The following is a 20,964-nucleotide window of genomic DNA, read 5'->3' on the forward strand; positions in this document are numbered from 1 at the left end:
TTTAGCGGTTTTTTATTCTTGTATCAGGAGTTTTTCAAAGTTATTTATAAATTAAATGTATGAAGTTGAATGCAATGTTCCTCTATTACACGTCAAGCTTTATAAATGGTCACCTTTGTTGCATTATCTCCCAAATCATCTAGTGTCCATCGAATGTACACTAGATTTTTTTCTATTCGAAATAGATTGAAAAAAAAATATATTGAGATGGCCGGTAAATGAAGTCGGATTGCCCGTTGCCAGATCAAATTTAGCGTCGTAACCACTACAACTCATAAACCATTTGGGGAATAATCGTTAATTGGATTATACTTTTGTATCTTAATAACTTCTCTAAACGGCTTAACCGATTTTGATCAGTAAACATGAGTTTGAAACGTATTGACCAGTAGTATCTGATGGATCTAAGGTCAAGTATGATAACTGAAGCTATTAGGTACAGGAATTATTTAGCTTTCGAAACCGTTTTTCCCACAGAAAATAGATTTTATCATATTTATGAAGACTATAACCTAAAAATTTGAATTTTCCCGGATATGAGGTATACATCGTTAGATTCGTCTTGAGTCCTTATACAAACGCTAAGTTATTGGCACAATTCGTACGTTGAAATGTTGAGTAATTGTCGAAAAACCAAAATTTTCAAAGTTTAGTTTTTCAGTTTTTCGGCTATACTGAGCCGTGTGTATGTCTGATCCTGACGGCTTGGACACCATTTGAAAGCTTAAGTCAACACTATTGATTTGATATATTTGCGGTTCTCATGCCTCTTCTTGATCCGAATATATATACCCCCAAAAAATATGCCGTTTTGTACCTACAAAGTCCTATAGCTGGCTTATGGTTGGTTAAAAGTCACAAAATACACCGGTTCTAAATCGGTCCTGACCCCCTCGTTAAATACAGAGAAAAAATATCAAATCGGTTTAACTTTCAAACACACATACATACTGTTATATTTCTATTTGATATGAAAATTAAAATTTGATAATTATAGACAAAATTCAATTTAATATAAAATATTTTCAATTTTCTCAACCACGGGCATATAAATTTAGAACAACCTGTATACAACAAATTGTTATATTTAATTTTAAGAAGTGATTAAATAAGACTCAAGTGAAATCGATAATAGGTAATTATGTTTGTTCGCGGAAGGATCGATCATTAGCCGATGCTAAATAAGACTAAGTGGAAATAGAGAATAGGTCATTAAAATTTGTATATAGTAGAAAGTAATTTTAGAATGGGAATTAACTATTTTCTTTGAAATCCATTAAGCATATTTAGAAAGTTTAAAAATTGGTTTTGAGGAATACTGCGAATGAGAGTTGGTGGTGGAATTTTGATTTGTGAATCTGGAAGGGATATTTAGAAAGTAGGGGAATGAATGACAAATAGAGAGCAGAATGTTTTGAGCTGTCGAGAAGTGAAGTCGAGTGGTAGACGGTAGTGTACGGAGAGTGAGAAAGCCGGTGTAGTTCCGTGAGTGTGGAGTATCTATCGTGGAACGAGAAGTAGGCCAGGTCGAGAGTAAAAGAACCTCCTTGAGCCAAGAGTGTCCCGGTAGCTGATAGCAGTTTCGAGAAAGGTAGAACACAGCATCACGACAGACGCAGGAACGAGAGCTATACGAGCTAGTTTTTCAAAGGAGAACATTACTGGAAGCCAGGACGAGGTTTGATCGCAGCCAAGGATAGCAGGAAACGGGTCTTGTATGAGGACATTTTCAGTTCACCAGGAAAAGGTCAGTCTCATTTGTTTGGACATGAATGTATGGGTTTTTCGTATTAAATTCCACATAAAAAATTGAATAACATAATCAATAATATCAGAAAAGCTTCATCAAACTTAAATAGAGTTGTTCCTAATAACTCCTAATAGTTAAATGTTAATAAAAACTTTCAATTGAAAACCAAAAGGAAATAAGATTCCCATTTGTAAATGTTATGTTTAAGAATAATAAGATATAGCAAATATTAAGCAGTGATTGCCATTTAAATAAAATAAACAATATTTTGATTACAATTGTAACCCATATGTGTTATTATTTTACTCTTTTCTTTCCTATCCCGATTAGGAACCATTAAGAAATACTTAGAAGCCACGTATGTAAGTAATTAATTTTATAAAAAGCCCTGAGATTGAAAACATATTGATATGTGATCTGGTAAATTAATTAGATTATTATTAGTGCATTGATTAAATTAAATGACATATAAAAATATTATCTCATATCAATAATCAAGATCACAACAACTGTCGTCCAACGTGGAGGGCATTGTAAAGTATTTCTAGTGGCAAATTTGAAGGATAGAAAGAGTAAAGCCGGTATTTGAAAATTTATATGCCTGTGGTAAAAAGTGAGATACTTACATTTGATAACATAAAATTTTAGATCTCTTTAGGTACAAATTTTACATAACTGATTTAATATTTTATTTTTACGATATTTACATTTGATATATTTATTGACAATTTATAATATTTGGGTGAGAAAAAGTCGTCTTGGTAACATACTAGTAAAATTTCATATTTGGCGGGGACAGTACTTCTTGAAAACAAATGTCAGTGACAAGAAGCCAAAGCAAGGACAACAAAAAACAAAAAGAACATTCAGACCAAGAAGATATTTTAGACACGACAATCATGGCATCAGAACAGCAATAATTATCAGGAATAGATAAACTATTACAACTTATGCAACTCCAGTCACAAAAAATGGATGAAGCAAAACGAGCAATGGATGAAACATCAAAGAAAATGGATAAAGTGGATCAAAAAATGGATGAAACACAGCAAAAAATGGATGACAATCAAAAGGAAACAAAACAAACAATAGAAGAGAACAATAAGAAAATAGAGGAACGCATAGAAAAGTATGAAAAGGAAATAAAAGGATGTTTGACAACAATGAAAAACGAGATAGAACAGCAAGAAATGAAAATTAAAGATCACATGAAAGAACAAGAAATGATAATTCAAAACAAAATGGAGGAGTTAACGAATGGCCAGAAAAAGGAACTAGAAAATTTGGAAAATAAGTTGGAAAATGCTATTCAAGTAGACAGAGAAGAAGTGGAAAAAAGAATCACAGAAATAGAAAAACAAGTCACCGAAAACAGGACGCAACAGAATGTCGGAGAAAGAAGAGAAATGGTTATACATAGCACAGATGACGTGAAGATAAGGTTTGGCGGGGATGTAAGAAGATTACACCCAGTGCCGTTCATAAATAGCCTGAAAAAGAAAATACAGCACATCGGAAATTTCGAAACAGCAAAAGAAACTATCAGAAACCATCTCAAATATGAAGCAAGCCTATGGTTCGATAGCAAAGAAGAAGAATTCGGCAATTGGCAACAATTTGAACAAAAATTTTTGAATTATTTCTGGGGAAAGGTCCAACAATTGGAAATTAACAAGGAATTGCAAAATGGGAAATACAATGATAGGATGGGTGTATCAGAAAGGACATATGCTTTGCAAATTTACAATAATGCAAAACATTTACAATATAATTACTCATCGGAACAATTAGTCGAACTGATTGCAAGACATTTCGAGGAAACGCTGGAAGACCATATCACATTGCAAAATTACAAAGACATAGATAGTTTATGCCAATTCCTACAAATAAGAGAATCACGTCTAAGAGAAAGAAAATCAAGAAGGTCGCGAGAAGATTACAGGCCCCGAGAAACACAAGATTACAGAGATAGAAATCAAAATAGGAGGGACTATACAAGACGAGATTTTAATCCCAGAAGGGAAAACGAAAATAGAGACAACGGAAGAGGAAATTATGAACAAAGAAATAGGCAATGGAATGAGGATAGAAATCGAGAATACCAGAATAGAAACACCACACGCTCAAATCAAGAAAACAGAAATAATGGTAGACAAAATGAACAGGGATATCGAGAAAACCGAAACAGATCCGACAGACCAAGAGAAAATAGAAGAGAAGTAAATAATACCCAGACAGATGAATATGACGGAGAGAGACAGTATGACGAAAATATAAACAACGATGAGCAACCGGCGTTTTTTCACGACGGCGCTCACTAAAAACCAAAAATCAAACAGGAATCTTTTGTCACCCCAAGGAGTTTATTAAATTGGCAGGAAACAACGAAAAGAAAAATGGAGTTAATTTAAAATTTGTGGATGGATTTATCAACGAGAAACCAATTAAAATTATGATAGACACTGGATCTGAAATAACATTGGTCAACAGAAAACTAATAGAAGAAGTTAACTTAACAAATTTAATTTACAAAATACCTAGGGTAAATTTAGTGGGCGCAAACAAACGGACATTGGCAACTATAAATGAAGGCATACGAGTAATGGTACGACTGGGTAAGAATATGTATGCACTACAATGTGTAATAATGCCAAATATGTCACATGACATGATAGTAGGAGTTGACGAATTGGCAGAAAAACATGTAGTGATAGATTTTAAAAATAATACGATGAAACTAACAGAAGAAAAAGAAAAAGAACAGGACAAGGAACATGAGAAACAAAATACGGACGAATCAGGTAAAGAACAAACAGTGGAAATGAATTTGGCAGCGAAGCAAGGACAAAGAAAAAAAAGGAGAAAAGGTCGGAAAAGGATAAAAGAAAATGAAACCTGTGGCTCCTCAAAAGAAGAGTTGAGCCCAGAAGAAGAAAGTTTGAGAGTATCAGAAACAAAGGAAACCTGGGATTCCTCAAAAGAAGAGACGAGCTCAGGAGAAGAAGAAATAAAGCTAAAAAATGAAAGTGAAAAGAATATGATTGAAACAGTAGTATTTGAAGAGGAGGTATATGCAAACGAGGATGCAGAATGCACGGTAAACATGTGTGAAGAATCTGAAAAAAAAGACAGAAAATTGATATGTGGAGAAGGGAAAGAAAAAGAATTGCGGTTGATGTTAAGAAACTACGAAAATTTGATCAATGAGGAAAACAGAGTGGCGAAAAAGTACGAACATTCATTTGAGGTGAAAAACTTGGGAAATTTTCGATCAAAGACTTACCCGATTCCATACAAGTATCGACAAGAGGTGAAAGAAGAAATAAATAAAATGTTGGAAGATCAAATCATCGAAAGATGTGATTCACCGTATGTTAACCCGATTGTGATAGTAAAGAAAAGCAATGGAGAATTGAGATTATGTTTAGATGCCAGGAATATCAACCAGCACACTGTATCACAATATGAATCACCTCTAAACATCGAGGCCATTTTTGGAAGAATCACCGGGTCACACATATTTTCGAAAATTGACTTAAAACACAGTTTTTGGTTGATACCGTTAGCTGAAAAGTGTAGAAACTACACCGCTTTTTCTATTGATGGTATTGTCTACCGGTTTAAGGTAGTGCCATTTGGATTGCAGAGTGCTTGTGCTGCACTCGTCCGAGCTCTACATACCATTTTGAATCGCCATGAAGATTTCATAGTTCATTATATCGATGATTTATTAATTTTTTCACAAGATACTCAGAGTCATCTGGAACACATAGAAATAATTCTGAAAGAATTGGACACAGCGGGATTGAAATTAAACATTGAAAAATGTCAATTTTTTCAAAAAGAAGTCATTTATTTGGGTTTTCAATTGGACACCAAAACAGTAAGATTAGCCGAAGACAGAGTCAAGCTCATAGATGAATACCCAAGACCAACGAATTTGAAAACATTGAGAGGTTTTCTTGGCACGATAAATTATTTTAAAAAGCTGATTCCCGATTTGAGCCAAAAGGAAATCCCTCTGATAAAATTGCTTAAAAAAGGAATAAAATGGAATTGGAAAGAAGAACAGGAGGAAGCTTTCGAAACATTAAAACGAGAATTCGCAAAAGGAACGAAAATATACCACCCCATTTACAATTTACCTTTTATACTCCGAACTGATGCGTCCATACAAAAATTTGCAGGAGTTCTGTCTCAAATACAAAACGACCAAGAAGTGCCGATATGTTTTATATCTCGAGTGACTAAAACACATGAGAGAAAATATAGTGTTACAGAATTGGAGTTTGCCAGTGTACTATATTGCGTAAACAAATTGAGGTTTTACTTATTGGGAGCAAAATTCACAATCGAAACAGACCATGCAGCTTTAGTACATATCATGAAGAATAGATTAGTAAATAATAGAATACATAGAGGCATTCTATTATTACAGGAGTATGATTTTGAGTTCCGATATATAAAAGGGAAAGACAACATAATAGCCGACGCTCTAACACGGGATGAGGACACCGGAAAAAAGGAAACAATTACTCTACAGGTGGGACTAAATAGATTAATACAAGAAGAAGGGATATATTCGTTAAATGAGATAAGGACAAACCAGGAAGACCTAGAGGAAAGAGAAAAAAGAAGAGCGGAAGTAGAAAATAACATATATTTTAAGAGAATAGACGGAAAGGAACTATATTTAGTGACACAGACATTGGCCGAAAAGATAATAAAGAAATTACATGAGGACAATGGGCATATCGGTAGCAGAAAAGTTTGGCTCGTTTTTAGGGAAAATTACATCAGCCGACAGGATTACCGCATTGCAAAGGAAATTACCCAGAAGTGCGATGTATGTCAAAAGTATAAGAGTCGGAATTTCAAAAACGAAAATGTTGCCAAAAATATTGAAGCCCGAAACAAACTAGACATTGTAGCAATAGATATGTTAAGCGATCTAATTATGACCACTAAAAGGAACAAACATATTCTGGTAATGGTGGATGTTTTCAAAATACGTAAAATTATATAGTTGCCGCACCACAAAGGGGGAAGAAATATTAAGAAAAATCGACAATTTTATAGCCATAGTAGGAACACCAAAAAAGATTCTACGGGACAATGCAACGTATTTCCGAAATGATCGTTTCAGGGGACAACTTCGAGAACGAGGAATAGAGACAAATTTTGTCAGCATCAGGCATCCACAGAGTAATCCTTCGGAACGATTCATACAGGAAGTGACGAAATTTCTTCGCATTGCAACAGATGGTCAACATCGCCACTGGGACAGGAAAATGGTGGAAATAGAAAGGTATCTAAATACAATTCCGAGCACAGTAACAAAAGAGACCCCAGAATACATCATGAAGGGTGTACTGCCGATAAGGCCATGGGAAGACCAAGATCCAAAAGAATATCAACAGGTGATTGAAACCGTACAGAGAAGATTACGGCGAAGCAACGAAAAATATATCCAAAGACAGGAACAAAATAGAAAAAGAAGACCAGTGACTTTCCAAAAGGGTGAAAAAGTACTCGTGAGGGCATTACGAGTATCAAATCTTCCTGGGGGCATTTGCGCAAAGTTGATGCCTGTTTTCGAAGGCCCGTATATCGTGAATAATGAAAATGGGATAAATAGTTATGAGTTGAGGCACAGGAACTCGGAAAAGATCCGAGGAATTTATAATATTCACGATGTATACAAATATCACGAATAAAAGACAGAATTACATGAAGTAGATAGTAAGTTAGGATATAAGACGTAGATTAAAGTAAGGAAATATACAGGGAGTTGGTTTTGCCTCGAGAAAATTTATTTAAAAATGCAGATAAATTTTATCGAATACAAGGCGGGGATTTGTTATATTTCTATTTGATATGAAAATTAAAATTTGATAATTATAGACAAAATTCAATTTAATATAAAATATTTTCAATTTTCTCAACCACGGGCATATAAATTTAGAACAACCTGTATACAACAAATTGTTATATTTAATTTTAAGAAGTGATTAAATAAGACTCAAGTGAAATCGATAATAGGTAATTATGTTTGTTCGCGGAAGGATCGATCATTAGCCGATGCTAAATAAGACTAAGTGGAAATAGAGAATAGGTCATTAAAATTTGTATATAGTAGAAAGTAATTTTAGAATGGGAATTAACTATTTTCTTTGAAATCCATTAAGCATATTTAGAAAGTTTAAAAATTGGTTTTGAGGAATACTGCGAATGAGAGTTGGTGGTGGAATTTTGATTTGTGAATCTGGAAGGGATATTTAGAAAGTAGGGGAATGAATGACAAATAGAGAGCAGAATGTTTTGAGCTGTCGAGAAGTGAAGTCGAGTGGTAGACGGTAGTGTACGGAGAGTGAGAAAGCCGGTGTAGTTCCGTGAGTGTGGAGTATCTATCGTGGAACGAGAAGTAGGCCAGGTCGAGAGTAAAAGAACCTCCTTGAGCCAAGAGTGTCCCGGTAGCTGATAGCAGTTTCGAGAAAGGTAGAACACAGCATCACGACAGACGCAGGAACGAGAGCTATACGAGCTAGTTTTTCAAAGGAGAACATTACTGGAAGCCAGGACGAGGTTTGATCGCAGCCAAGGATAGCAGGAAACGGGTCTTGTATGAGGACATTTTCAGTTCACCAGGAAAAGGTCAGTCTCATTTGTTTGGACATGAATGTATGGGTTTTTCGTATTAAATTCCACATAAAAAATTGAATAACATAATCAATAATATCAGAAAAGCTTCATCAAACTTAAATAGAGTTGTTCCTAATAACTCCTAATAGTTAAATGTTAATAAAAACTTTCAATTGAAAACCAAAAGGAAATAAGATTCCCATTTGTAAATGTTATGTTTAAGAATAATAAGATATAGCAAATATTAAGCAGTGATTGCCATTTAAATAAAATAAACAATATTTTGATTACAATTGTAACCCATATGTGTTATTATTTTACTCTTTTCTTTCCTATCCCGATTAGGAACCATTAAGAAATACTTAGAAGCCACGTATGTAAGTAATTAATTTTATAAAAAGCCCTGAGATTGAAAACATATTGATATGTGATCTGGTAAATTAATTAGATTATTATTAGTGCATTGATTAAATTAAATGACATATAAAAATATTATCTCATATCAATAATCAAGATCACAACAATACATATCCACAAACATTTTCCCTTTTTTAAATAAAAATTGAGTCACATTTCTAAGCTCTATAACTTTTGAATGGTATAACCGATTTTCAAAATTAGACATGCGTTGGAAAGGTAATGATCAGTTCTATTAGAAACCGCAAAGGTTGGACTTAAATTTTCGAAGTTTTTGGGAGTTTTGGAGACCAGAACGAAAAACAGACCCTAAATAGGAAGGGCCGTAAAATCGACACCCTTGGACCAAAATGGATGGTTGACATATGAATGGGTGAGTCTTTTTCTGAACTTGAAGATGGGAGTTGGCACAATTTTCAATTCAGTCAGATTTAGAAAATTGAAAATTTCGTGTATATAATAGTGTCGCGTGTAGGGGGGTGTATTTCTGCGCCACTGGCGAGAACTGCCGTTATCTGGTAATCTTTCCGATATAAAACTAACAGCTTCGATAACTAATAAATCGAAAACTATTAATTTTATCAAAAAAATGTATATAATGAACATTTTTTGTTTATAATTAATATTTTTACCAGCATTTGCGGTCAAAATATAAAAAAAAAAATTCCACCCTCGAGATGAGGTGGCAACTACCCCCTTGGTAAAAGCGTCTTTCGGCATCATATAAATTTTGATCCTTGGACTATCCACTACTTATTGTCAAATTTTTAAACAAATCTATCCATTCTGTAAAAATTGCGAAGTGAAAAATTTCAGTTCCTGGACTAATTATACCTTTGGAGCTCTATAATTTCTGAACGGCTTACCTGATGTTGATCACTAAACATGAATTTGAAACGTATTGACAAGTAGTATCTGATGCATCCAAGATCGAGTATGATAACTGAACGTATTACAGGAATTATTGAGCTTGAAAAACCGTTTTTCCCATAAGAAATAGATTTGATCATACTTATGAACCCTATAACTTAAAAATTCGAATTTTCCCAGATATAAGGTATACACCGTTAGACGCGTTCTGAGTCCTTCTACAAACGCTCAGTTATTGGCGCAATTCGTAGGTTGAAATTTTGAGTAATTGTCGAAAAACCAAAATTTTCAAAGTTTAATTTTTCAGTTTTTTGGCTATGGTGAGCAGTGCGTATGTCTCAGCTTGATCGCTTAAGGGCTATTTGAAAGCTTAACTCAACCCTATTAATTTGGTGTATTTGCGGTTTTCCTGTCTTTTCTTGAACCTAAGATATATACGCCCAAAAAATATGCTATTTTGTATCTACTTAGTCCTCTAGCTAACTTACCGGTAGTCAGAAGTCAAAAATTAGACCGGTTCTGAATCGGCCCTCACACCCTCTTGAAACACAGAAAAAAAATTCAGATCGGTTTAACTTTTCCACATACATACATACATACAAACATACATATCCACAAACATTTTCCATTTTTTAAATAAAAATTGAGTCATATTTCTGAGCTCGATAACTTTTGGATGGTACAACCGATTTTCAAAATTAAACATGCGTTGGAAAGGTAATGATCTATGCTATCAGAAGCCGCAAAGGTCGGGCTTACATTTTTGAAATTTTTGGGAGTTTTGGGGACGAGAACGAAAAACAGGCTTTAAATGGGAAGGGCCGTAAATTCCACACCCTTGGACCAAAATGGAGAAGTAACATATGGATGGACGAGTCTTTTCGTAAACTTTAAGATGGGATGTGGCCCAATTTTCCATTCAGTCAGGTTTAGAAAATCGAAAATTTCGTGTATATATAGTGTCGCTTGTAGGGGTGTTGTGCGCCATTGGTGAGAACTGCCGTTCTCTGTGGATTTCATAAAAAGGTAACACCGTCTCTAAGATAAAATTCTTGATTGTATGACAAAAAATGCACAATAACTATCTCTTAAAAACCACCAAATGTCATTACAATGTTTGCTAGTAGTTTCGGCAATATCGTAAAAACTGTGTAAATTTTTTTTTCTTTAAAGTCCTGTATTTTGAAATCTGATGGCATTACAAAAATTGTTTACTAAACAAACCCCAATTATTTTTCAGTGTTTTACCTATCCTAGAGACGGTGTTACCTTTTTCTGAAACACCCTGTATAGAAAAAGTAAAGTTTTTATTAAATATTAATAACGTTACCATATACATATTTGAGTATTTTTTTTTGTACAGAGGAAAGTATAGACGTAACAAATGAAGAGGATGAAACACCAACATCCGTATGCGGAGTCTCATCTAGTAGTGGTCCTTTACGACCAGAACCTCAACCAGCATCATTAGCATCAGGACTTTACCCTTCTACACATGAAACAATTTATGAAACATCCGCCAGGCTACTATTTATGGCTGTAAAGTGGGCCAAAAACCTACCTAGTTTTGCTAGTTTACCGTTTAGAGATCAAGTAAGATTTTTAGTGTAATTTTTTATTTTATTTCACAGTTGATTTTTATATGTCGTACTTTCTTCGAGAATGGGCTTTTTAGATAATAAACCGACTACGCAACTGAGTAGCACTCAGGAAAGCACTTTTCCGGAGCAGGAAAAAAGAAAAACATGTAAAGCAGCCACTCAAAGATTAGAAACACATAAAATTTTGTTCATGGCGTGGTTTTTTTTCACCTAACTATTACTTTCACTACAACTGCTACAACCATTCAATTACTTCTCTTCAGCCGTAATGGTTGGGCGAAGAAAACCCACGCCATTAACAAAATTTTATGTCAAAAATGAATAACCATTTTTAATTTCGTTGCAACACGAAACTACAGCTTATATGTATATATGTTACAGTTCAAGTTGATTATCCAGTTGAAGTTGACTTTTCCTAGTTCGAGTCGACTCAAACGGCTGGTTTTAGTAAAAGTTGATTATAAATATAAAATGAAGATTTTTATTCAACATTTACTAGTAAAAGTAGACTCCAACTAGTTAAAGTATACTCTTCCCAATGCCATTTAGTAAAAGTTAATTCACACAAACAACCGATTCTAGAAATTAAATTTTACTGTATAATATGTATTATGTTCAAATCGTGATATTTATAGTTCAGGCTGTATCGTCGCCCCCGTCAGGTAAATTATTCCAGTTCGATTTTTTTGCACAAACTTACTCAAAAAGAGGTTCTTATAACGAATCCACAGGGTGTCAGGTGGTACCGTAATCGAAAAATGGTTTAAACAATTCTTTTTTACAAATTCGCAAAAAAAATTCACTTCGGACATTTTTTTACATCATTAATTTGGGTCATTCGGAGCAAAAGAGGTCTTTTGTTATTTTTCTGTAAAATTTATTGTTCTCGAGTTATACGAGATTTAAAATTTGAAAAATGCGAAAATGACCATTGTCAAGGCTTAATAACTCAGTTAAAAATTATTATTATGAAAGTCAGAAAGTCACCAAATCAAATTTTAACGACCCCCCTACAAGGTACTGAAGAAATATTTGTCATTATTGTATTACTAAGCTGTTATTTTTAATTATTAACAATGAGCGCTAGGAGCGTATTGAGGCGGCTGTCAATGTGAGTGCGACTGAGATGCACCATTGGACGGTCGGAATGGAGGATCTTACTCGCACTCACATTGACGGCCGCCTCAATACACTTTTAGCGCTCATTGTTGATAATTAAAAATAACAGCTTAGTAATAAAATAATGACAAAAATTTCTTCAGGATCTTGTAGGGGGGGGGGGGGCTTTAAACTTTGATTAGGTGACTTTATGACTTTCATAATAATAGTTTTTAATCGAGTTATTAAGCCTTAAAAATGGTTATTTCGCATTTTTCAAATTTTAAATCGCGTATAACTCGAAAACTACCAATTTTAAAGAAAAATCACAAGAGACCTTTTTTGCTCCGAATGACCAAAATAATCTAAAAAAATTAGTCCGGAGTGAAATACTTAGTTATTTATAAAACAGTTCGTCAAGTATGCTTTTTGCGCACGCACGCGATGTTTAGAGCACGAGCGGCCCGAGTGCTATACATCGCCTAAGTGCGCAAAAAGTACTTCACGCACAGTTTCATACAATATTTTATCTACCAAAAAACAAATAAAAAAACTGCAACTCTTCGTCACTGGAATACATTCCTATTTTACAATTTTTTAGAACTTTGACATTTAAAAATTCAAACTTCTGTCAAACCACAAAACTGTCAAAACTTTTTTTGTAATTTATTGCTCACATGTCATCACCATGACAAGGCGAAAGTTAAGGATATTTGATTATATGAAAGTGTGCTAAAAAACAGTGCGAAAAAGTAAATCCCATTTAAAATACATTATTACTTCAGGCACACTTTAAACCCTTTATGTACTGCTAATCTATATTTACAATTTTCACACAATAAAAACTTATACATAATATGAGGTAGAGTAGATAAGAATTATTTTTGTGAATTTGGTTAACAAAAATTGGTTAAACAATTTTTCGACCGCAGTACCGCCTGACACTGTGTATTTGTTATAAAGATGTATTTGTTTGAGTAAGTTTGTGCAAAAAAATCGAATCAGAATAATTTACCTAACGGGGGCGGCGTTACAGCGTCGGTTACAGACGGTTACTAATAAGTAGTTGAAACGGTCAAAACAAAGAGACGCACACTCATCAAAAATGCACGTGAGATTATACTCGTATAAATTGTATAATCTACTTTTACTAACAAGAGTTAGGAAGAGTCAACTTCAAATAGTAAAAGTTCAACTTCAACTTGAACTGTAACATATATAACACTTATAAAATTCAATGTATCCGCCCCTCTTTTCTATAAAGCTGAACCAGCTTTAGGATCAATTTTCGAACGATTTAGTTACAAAGTAACTATTTACATTAGTCTGCAAAGCAATAATCTTCAAACGAATCAAATCCGAAGATCAGAAGATTTCTTGCGTTTGAAATCAATTCAGGTACAGCAGGAATGAAAGCAAACAGATGATAAATGAACTACTTCTTCTTCTTCCTCTTTATAAGCAATTCTGATTTCTCACTGGCGGATTGATGCCTTTATGGAAGGTTGTCACTCCATATTTTGCGCGGTCAGCGGATTCTTCTTCTACCAATTTTTGATTTATCTCTTGCTATTTTGACCACACCTGTCTCCCCCATTCTGCTTATGTGGTTATTCCATTTTTTTTCTATTAAGTGTTCATTCGTTTATACACTGTACGTTATATTGTCTTCTAATATCTTCGTTCCTCTTTCGATCTCTCAGTGTATTTCCTGTAATTCTTCTCAGTACTCTTATCTCTGCCGTTTCCAGTAGTCTTTGTGTTGTGGCTGTATTGGGTCTAGCTTCTGATGCATACGTCATTATTGGGCTTACTCTGGCTTTATAAATTCTTGACTACACTTTAGTGTTAATAGGTCGGTTTCGCCGTATAGTATCATTAAGACATCCTGCTAGTCTATTGAGGTTTGATTTATCCTTGTGTTGTCTCGTCTGTGTAGTTGTGATAAATCCTATGTGTTTTGTATTATGTTAATTTATGTATTTATTTTAAATTTCTCAATGTAATTGCCTGCACCCTGTAATTATTAATTCATTACTTTTTTTCTGAACATACACCATCATCAAATAGCTTAAACAACCCCCCCCCCCTTTTCAGAGCACCTTTATTAATTTCCCGTTTTTAACCAATATTGTAACTTGACCTTCCCTTTATCTAATTAATTAATTTTTCTGTATTTCTCTACATCTAAAAGATTGTCTAGTGTCAGGCACCTACAGTGATACAAACTAACTGACATCCCTTAGTCCTTTGATTGGGAACAATAATACAATCTAACAATTGATTCCTATTTGTCTTTTCCTTACTTCGACCTTTGCCCTCAGCTCAAAACACCTAAGAGCAAAGACCTTTACAATCGTACAAGTGCATACACAGAGTTAACATTACCACTTTAGCTGCATTTACGAACAGTTCCATCCGAACGTTGTCTTTCTCATAACTAATACATCTATCTTTTGTTTCACATTACACATCTGCCTTCAGGATCCATTCCAATACACTGTGTTTTGACCTACGAAGCATGTCCGCCTACCCATTCCTTCACCTAGTTATCCTACTAGCATAATCTGGACGTTTAACCATGCTACTGATGAACTTACAAATCATCCCTTGTAACGGTATCATTTAATCACTTGTAACGCCGACATGAAAATGATCTGTATATTGTGGAGATCGAAACCGGTCGTCGAAGTAAATTAAATGATTGTAAGTATGTCTGTGTTTCTTTACTTCAGAGTATTTTTACTTCTTTGTCTCCCATAATCCCATTATTTATATCCTTTTCCTTTATCGACGTTTTTGATGATTTCATCTATGATTAAATTGAAGAGCATTGGACTCAGTAAGTCTCCCTGTCTTACTTATTCCACTGCCTATGTCTATAGGTTCTGTGAGTTGTCCATCTATTCTGACTTCCATTTTATTGTTTTGGTAGATATTTTTAATAGTTTTTGATATCTAGGGGGACTTCTCTGATATACAGAAGATGGATTACATCTTTTAGTCTAACTCTGTCAAATGCTCTCTTCGAGTCAATCAGAGATAAAAATTCTGGTCTATTAGACTCTAGTAATGTCTCAGTAAAAATCTTTATGACGAATATTGCCTATGTAAACGATCTTCCAGTACGAAAACCCTGTTGTTCATTTGCTAAACTTATCGTCTGATTCATTAGGTCTTGTAAAATTTTAGATGTACCTAAGTTTTAGGGTTGTATTTAACAAGTTGATACCTCTGTGGTTTTCTGGCTGCTTTTTTTCTTTTTTGAATAGTAGAATTAGTTCGCTCGTTCTCCACTCTTCCGGTATTTTATTGTGTTTTATGATTTTGTTAATTAATGTTGTTAACAATTATTGTTGTCATTGCTGCTCCACAATATTTGAGTAATTCATTTGGTATTCCATCCCTACCTGCAGCTATTCTGTTATTCAGCATTCTTCTTTTTCGAACTTCCTGTGTACTTATTTTGTGAACGAATAGTGAACATATGGAATAATAAACAACTGCCACAAGACTGGAATACCGGAGTAATTTATTCCACTACATAAAAAGGGAGATCAGGTTGAATGTAAAAATTACAGGGCAATAACGCTACTGATTGTGGCATATAAAATACTGTCAAATATTGTGTATGAGCGATTGAGACCATATGCGGAATAAATAGTTGGGGGATATTAATGTGGTTTCTGCAGGCAGAAGTCCACAATAGATCAGATCTTCGTCTTGAGGCAAAAGACTAGTGAATTTAATATAGACACACATCATCTCTTCATTGATTTTGAGAGTGCTTATGATAGTAAGTATCCATCGAGAATTTCTGATCCACGCCCTGAAAGAGTTTAATTTTCCAACTCAACTCTTTGATATATTAAAGGAAACACTTAAAGTACAGAGCCAAATTCGAATTCAAAACGCACTAACAGATACAATCCATGTTAGAACGGGCCTACGACAGGGATATGTCCTATTCTGTATTCTATTCAACATCACATTAGAGAAAATAATTAATGAGTCAAAAGTCAACACCAGAGGAACAATAATAACAAAAAGTGTACAAATATTGGCATTTGTAGATGATGTTGATATCATAGCTAGAAGCAAAAGAGAAATGATAGAAGCATTTAATGCGATAGGAAGAGCGGCACAAAACAGTGGCCTAAATATTAATGAAATAAAAACCAAATACATGAAGGCCAGCAAATCGACAGGCCAAAGAAACCTACAGAATCTGACAATAGGAGACTATAACATCGAAAGCGTAAATTTTTTTACATATCTAGGTTCACTAGTTACCGCAGATAACAATGTCAGTGAAGAAGTTAAGACAAGAATACATATTGCTAATAAAACATATAATGGACTAATTAAACATCTAAGATCTAACAACATCACGAGAAAAACCAAATGCAAAATATACAAAACCCTGATAAAACCGGTCCTTATATATGGATCAGAGACATGGACACTGTCGACAAGCGATGAGAACTTATTAGGTACGTTTGAACGAAAAATCTTCAGACACTATACGCAGTACACTTCAGTTCACACCTAAACTATACGCAGCATCCAACGAACCCGACGTCGTAACTTACATAAAGATCGGACGTCTGCGCTGGATGATCCATGTTGAACGGATGTTGGAGACCGAAACACCAAAACATATAATGAGGCAAACACCAGTAGGAAGAAGGTCAAAGGGAAGACCCAAACTTAAATACATAGAACAAGTGGAACAAGATCTGAAAATATTTGAGATTACCCACTGGAAGAACAAAGCAAGGAACATAACAGAATGGCGGAAAATCCTAGAACAAGCCAGGACCCAAAAAGTGTTGAGCTACTGATGATGATAATGTGTACTTGTTTTCGATTCTAGCATCATTTGTTCTTCCTCTGCATAGAGCTTTTTAGATAGTCAATCCATGTATCGTTTTCTATGCATTTTGGTTCTATAGTTCCTTTACCTCCGTTCTTTGACCTCCATATTTCTTTTTGCAGACCATAAAAATCATGTTCGATTCCTTTCGATAAAGGTTCCCGGTGATTATTTTTTATTCTTCTTACGAGTGAATGTGTTTCGTTTCTTTTTGTCTTATAATTATCGTATACCTCATACCTCTTGTGTCTTATTTGACATGTATTTTAGGTAAGCATATTTTTCTTTTGTTTACATTTTTCCTTTACTTCTGTACAAAACCATGGAGTGCTTCGCTTGGGAGCAATTTATTTTTATTAATGTTTCTTTCACCAAGAACATCCTTGGTGATAAATGAATTGACGTGAGGAATCTAAAAATTACATTCCACCAAACCTCAATCTATCTATGCGAAAACTCCAGCCAATTTAAGACAGTTAAGATTTACTTTTGATACAGAGACCATCACCATCCTCGTATGCGCATTTCATCCTTTTGGAATCCTCAGAGCGAGCTGTGGTGTGCTCTCAGAGTAGCTTTATAGAAAAGAAGGCCGGGGATATTGAATTTAGTTAGTATAAGTAGCGCTACTTAGCTGGTTTCTTAGCTAAAAAGCCAATTCTCTATGAAACTACAACATATTATATAAATCATTCTACTTGAGTGAGGGACCGCAGACATTCGGGTAAAATAAGCATCTCTTTGTAAAGAAAATGAAGTCGGCTTTACTAAGTAACAAGACATGTACTGAAAACACACACTACATATTATACTATAATTTGATTGCGACTGGCTGAATGATTAATATCTATATGCCATTAAAAAAGTCATTCTTTGAACAGTTCTTATACATTTATTGAAATCTTTTTTATTTATAGGTTAATTTGTTATATATATTTAAAAAAACATTGCTCAGTAACATTTTGTCCTTATTCTGTTGTAATTGTATATTCTGCTTAGTTCTTTTTGGTAGGGGAGCCCAAGCGGGGTTTTTGCAGTTACTCGAGCGCGTCAGATTATCATATGGGGAGAAACCTGTTACCCTGCAGATGTACCTCTACCATATATTGGCTCTTAACACAGGGCAGGGGAGTTTGTTAAGGGGGAACCCGAAAAAAAAAATCTATCCTTAAAAAAACTCGAAATTGTCAGATTAAGATAAGGTAAGTTAAGTACATGCAAGAGAGCGTATATTTCAAAAATCTGACGATTTGGGCCGGGCGTAAGGAAATGGGTGAGTCACAAAGTTTCACAAGGAAAAAGCGAATATTTCGCGAAATGAATGACAGATCGAAAAAATGAAAAATATGTGCTCAATTTTTTTTCAAAGTCTACCGAATAATACCAAACACGACTTCCCACGGAGAGGGGTGGGGGTAAATTTAATATTTTAAATACGAATCCCGCGATATTTCGCGAAATGACCATCAAATCAAAAAACTGTAAAATACTCATATTCAATATTTTTAAAAAATATATCGAATGTCACTAAACACGACCCCCCACGGTGGTGGGGTGGGGGGTTACTTCAAAATCTTAAATAGGAGCCCCCATTTTTTTTATTGCATATTTGGATTCCTTACGTAAAAATAAGTAACTTTTATTTGAAACATGTTTATGAATTATGGATTGATAGCGTTATAATCAGAAGAAACGATTGTTGGAAATGGAAAATTAGATTAAAAAAAGGCAAGCGCCCACTAAAATGGAAAACTTTACTTAACTTTTTTTGATTTTAGGACCTACTCTTCACAACCCAATAGGTCCCCATCACGCTCGAGTGACTGCACATTTAGCATACTTTGCTCCCCTACTATTTTGTTTTATACTTGTTTTGGTTATGTTTCAAAAGGAGAACATTCAAAATAATTTTTCGTTTCAGGTGATCCTTTTGGAGGAAACGTGGAGTGAATTGTTCCTATTAAACGCTATTCAATGGTGTATGCCACTTGATATATCAGCTAGTCCTTTGTTTAACGTAAATGAACACACGAAAAACGGACATTCTGCTACAGATGTCAAAATTTTAGGAGATACGCTTTTAAGATTTAAAGCAGTTCATGTCGACCCAGCAGAGTTTGCATGTTTAAAAGCCATTGTCCTATTTCGAGCAGGTAATTAAATACAGGGTGATTGATTAGTAGGGTAAAGCTCAATAGCTCCGCTATAGTAATAGATAGCAATAAAAGTTAATACCAAAAATTTTAGCCACCTTTGAGCTTCACATTACAAAATTAGGTAGAATGTTACAGGGTGTTCGATAACACAGTGGCAGACCTAACTTATGTTTTTTTAAATGGAACACCCTATATTTTATTTTATATTCGAAATCCTGTTAACTTCTCCATCACAAAAATATAAAGGTTTGTAATGTTATACAGGGTATTTACAAAGTTATAACCAATTTTTTATGAAAATCGTAACAAGTTCAACTCCCTGTATAAATAAAAATAAGCACAACAGCAATGGTTTATTAATGCCATATTTTTTTATTTATTGACAAAATTTTTAAGAATTATTGATATTGCTAATTTTCTTTATATCAAATACAGGGTGAGTCAAAACGCAAGTACATTATTTTCTCAGTAATGTTAAATGGAACACCCTGTATTTTATATCATTATTGAAAAGTACCATTACCGTACTTTAATTTTTAGATAACATTCCCTATGTCTAACTTTATTAGTTTTCGAGATATTTTCATTTTTCAATGGACCAGTAGCGTGGCCACCCAAATCATCAGAATTTAATAAACTGGACTGATTTTTTTGGGGTTACGTTAATAATGAAGTTTATAAAATACCTCCAACAACAAGGGATGAGATGAAATATAGAATACAAAGTGTATTTAGATGTGTTAATTTACAAATGCTCCGTAGAGTAAGTAGGTCATTCAATGATCGTTTTTAGGCGTACATAAATGTGTTAGGAGATAATTTTGAACACCTTATGTAATTAAATATTAAAAATATTTTATTAAAAGTAGCTTCTAATTTTTTCAAACATGTTTTTTTGCAAAATGTATTACTGATAAATTATGTTTCGTTCTTTATTTGTTACATTGTTACATTTACATACAAAAGTAGTGTTTAATTGTCTTCACAAAATATTGTATTTTGTGTTTGTGTGTTTTTTTGTAAAATTTATTACTAATTTTCTTTGTTTATTTGTTGCATTTACATAAAAAGACAGTTTTTAATTGTTTCAAAAATGTTGCATGTAGTGGTTGTGTTTTTGTTTGTAAAATGTATTACTAATAAATTATTTTTATTTTTTTATTTGCTACAGTGTTACATTGATTACCGGATTGATAATCGGTAATCTTCAATTGTCAATTCAGTCATGGCTTACTTAAAATTTAGATAAATTTAAACACCTAAAATAATTTGCTCTGAAAAATGAAAATATCTCGAAAATTAATAAATTTGGGCATAGGAAATGTTATATAAAAATTAAAGTACGTTAATGTTACTTTTCAATAATGATATAAAATACAGGGTGTTCCATTTAACATTACTGAGAAAATAATGTACTTGCGTTTTGACTCACCCTGTATTTGATATAAAGAAAATTAGCAATATCAATAATTCTTAAAAATTTTGTCAATAAATATGGCATTAATAAACCATTGCTGTTGTGCTTATTTTTTATTTATACAGGGAGTTGAACTT

The 20,964-nt window shown here is 33.8% G+C and overlaps 1 protein-coding gene across 1 annotated transcript in view; it reads left to right on the forward strand.

The window, feature by feature from the left end:
• The window catches only part of LOC126880400 (photoreceptor-specific nuclear receptor), a 171,868-nt gene that overhangs the window by 143,684 nt on the left and 7,220 nt on the right, over positions 1-20,964 (forward strand). Inside the window, exons 6-7 of the mRNA XM_050644238.1 lie at positions 11,043-11,272; positions 19,176-19,407. Of these exons, the coding sequence (XP_050500195.1) occupies positions 11,043-11,272; positions 19,176-19,407 (462 nt within the window). The remainder of the gene's footprint in view (positions 1-11,042; positions 11,273-19,175; positions 19,408-20,964) is intronic.

The sequence above is a fragment of the Diabrotica virgifera genome, chromosome 2, assembly GCF_917563875.1.
Source record: "Diabrotica virgifera virgifera chromosome 2, PGI_DIABVI_V3a".
Classification (NCBI taxonomy): Eukaryota; Metazoa; Arthropoda; class Insecta; order Coleoptera; family Chrysomelidae; genus Diabrotica; species Diabrotica virgifera.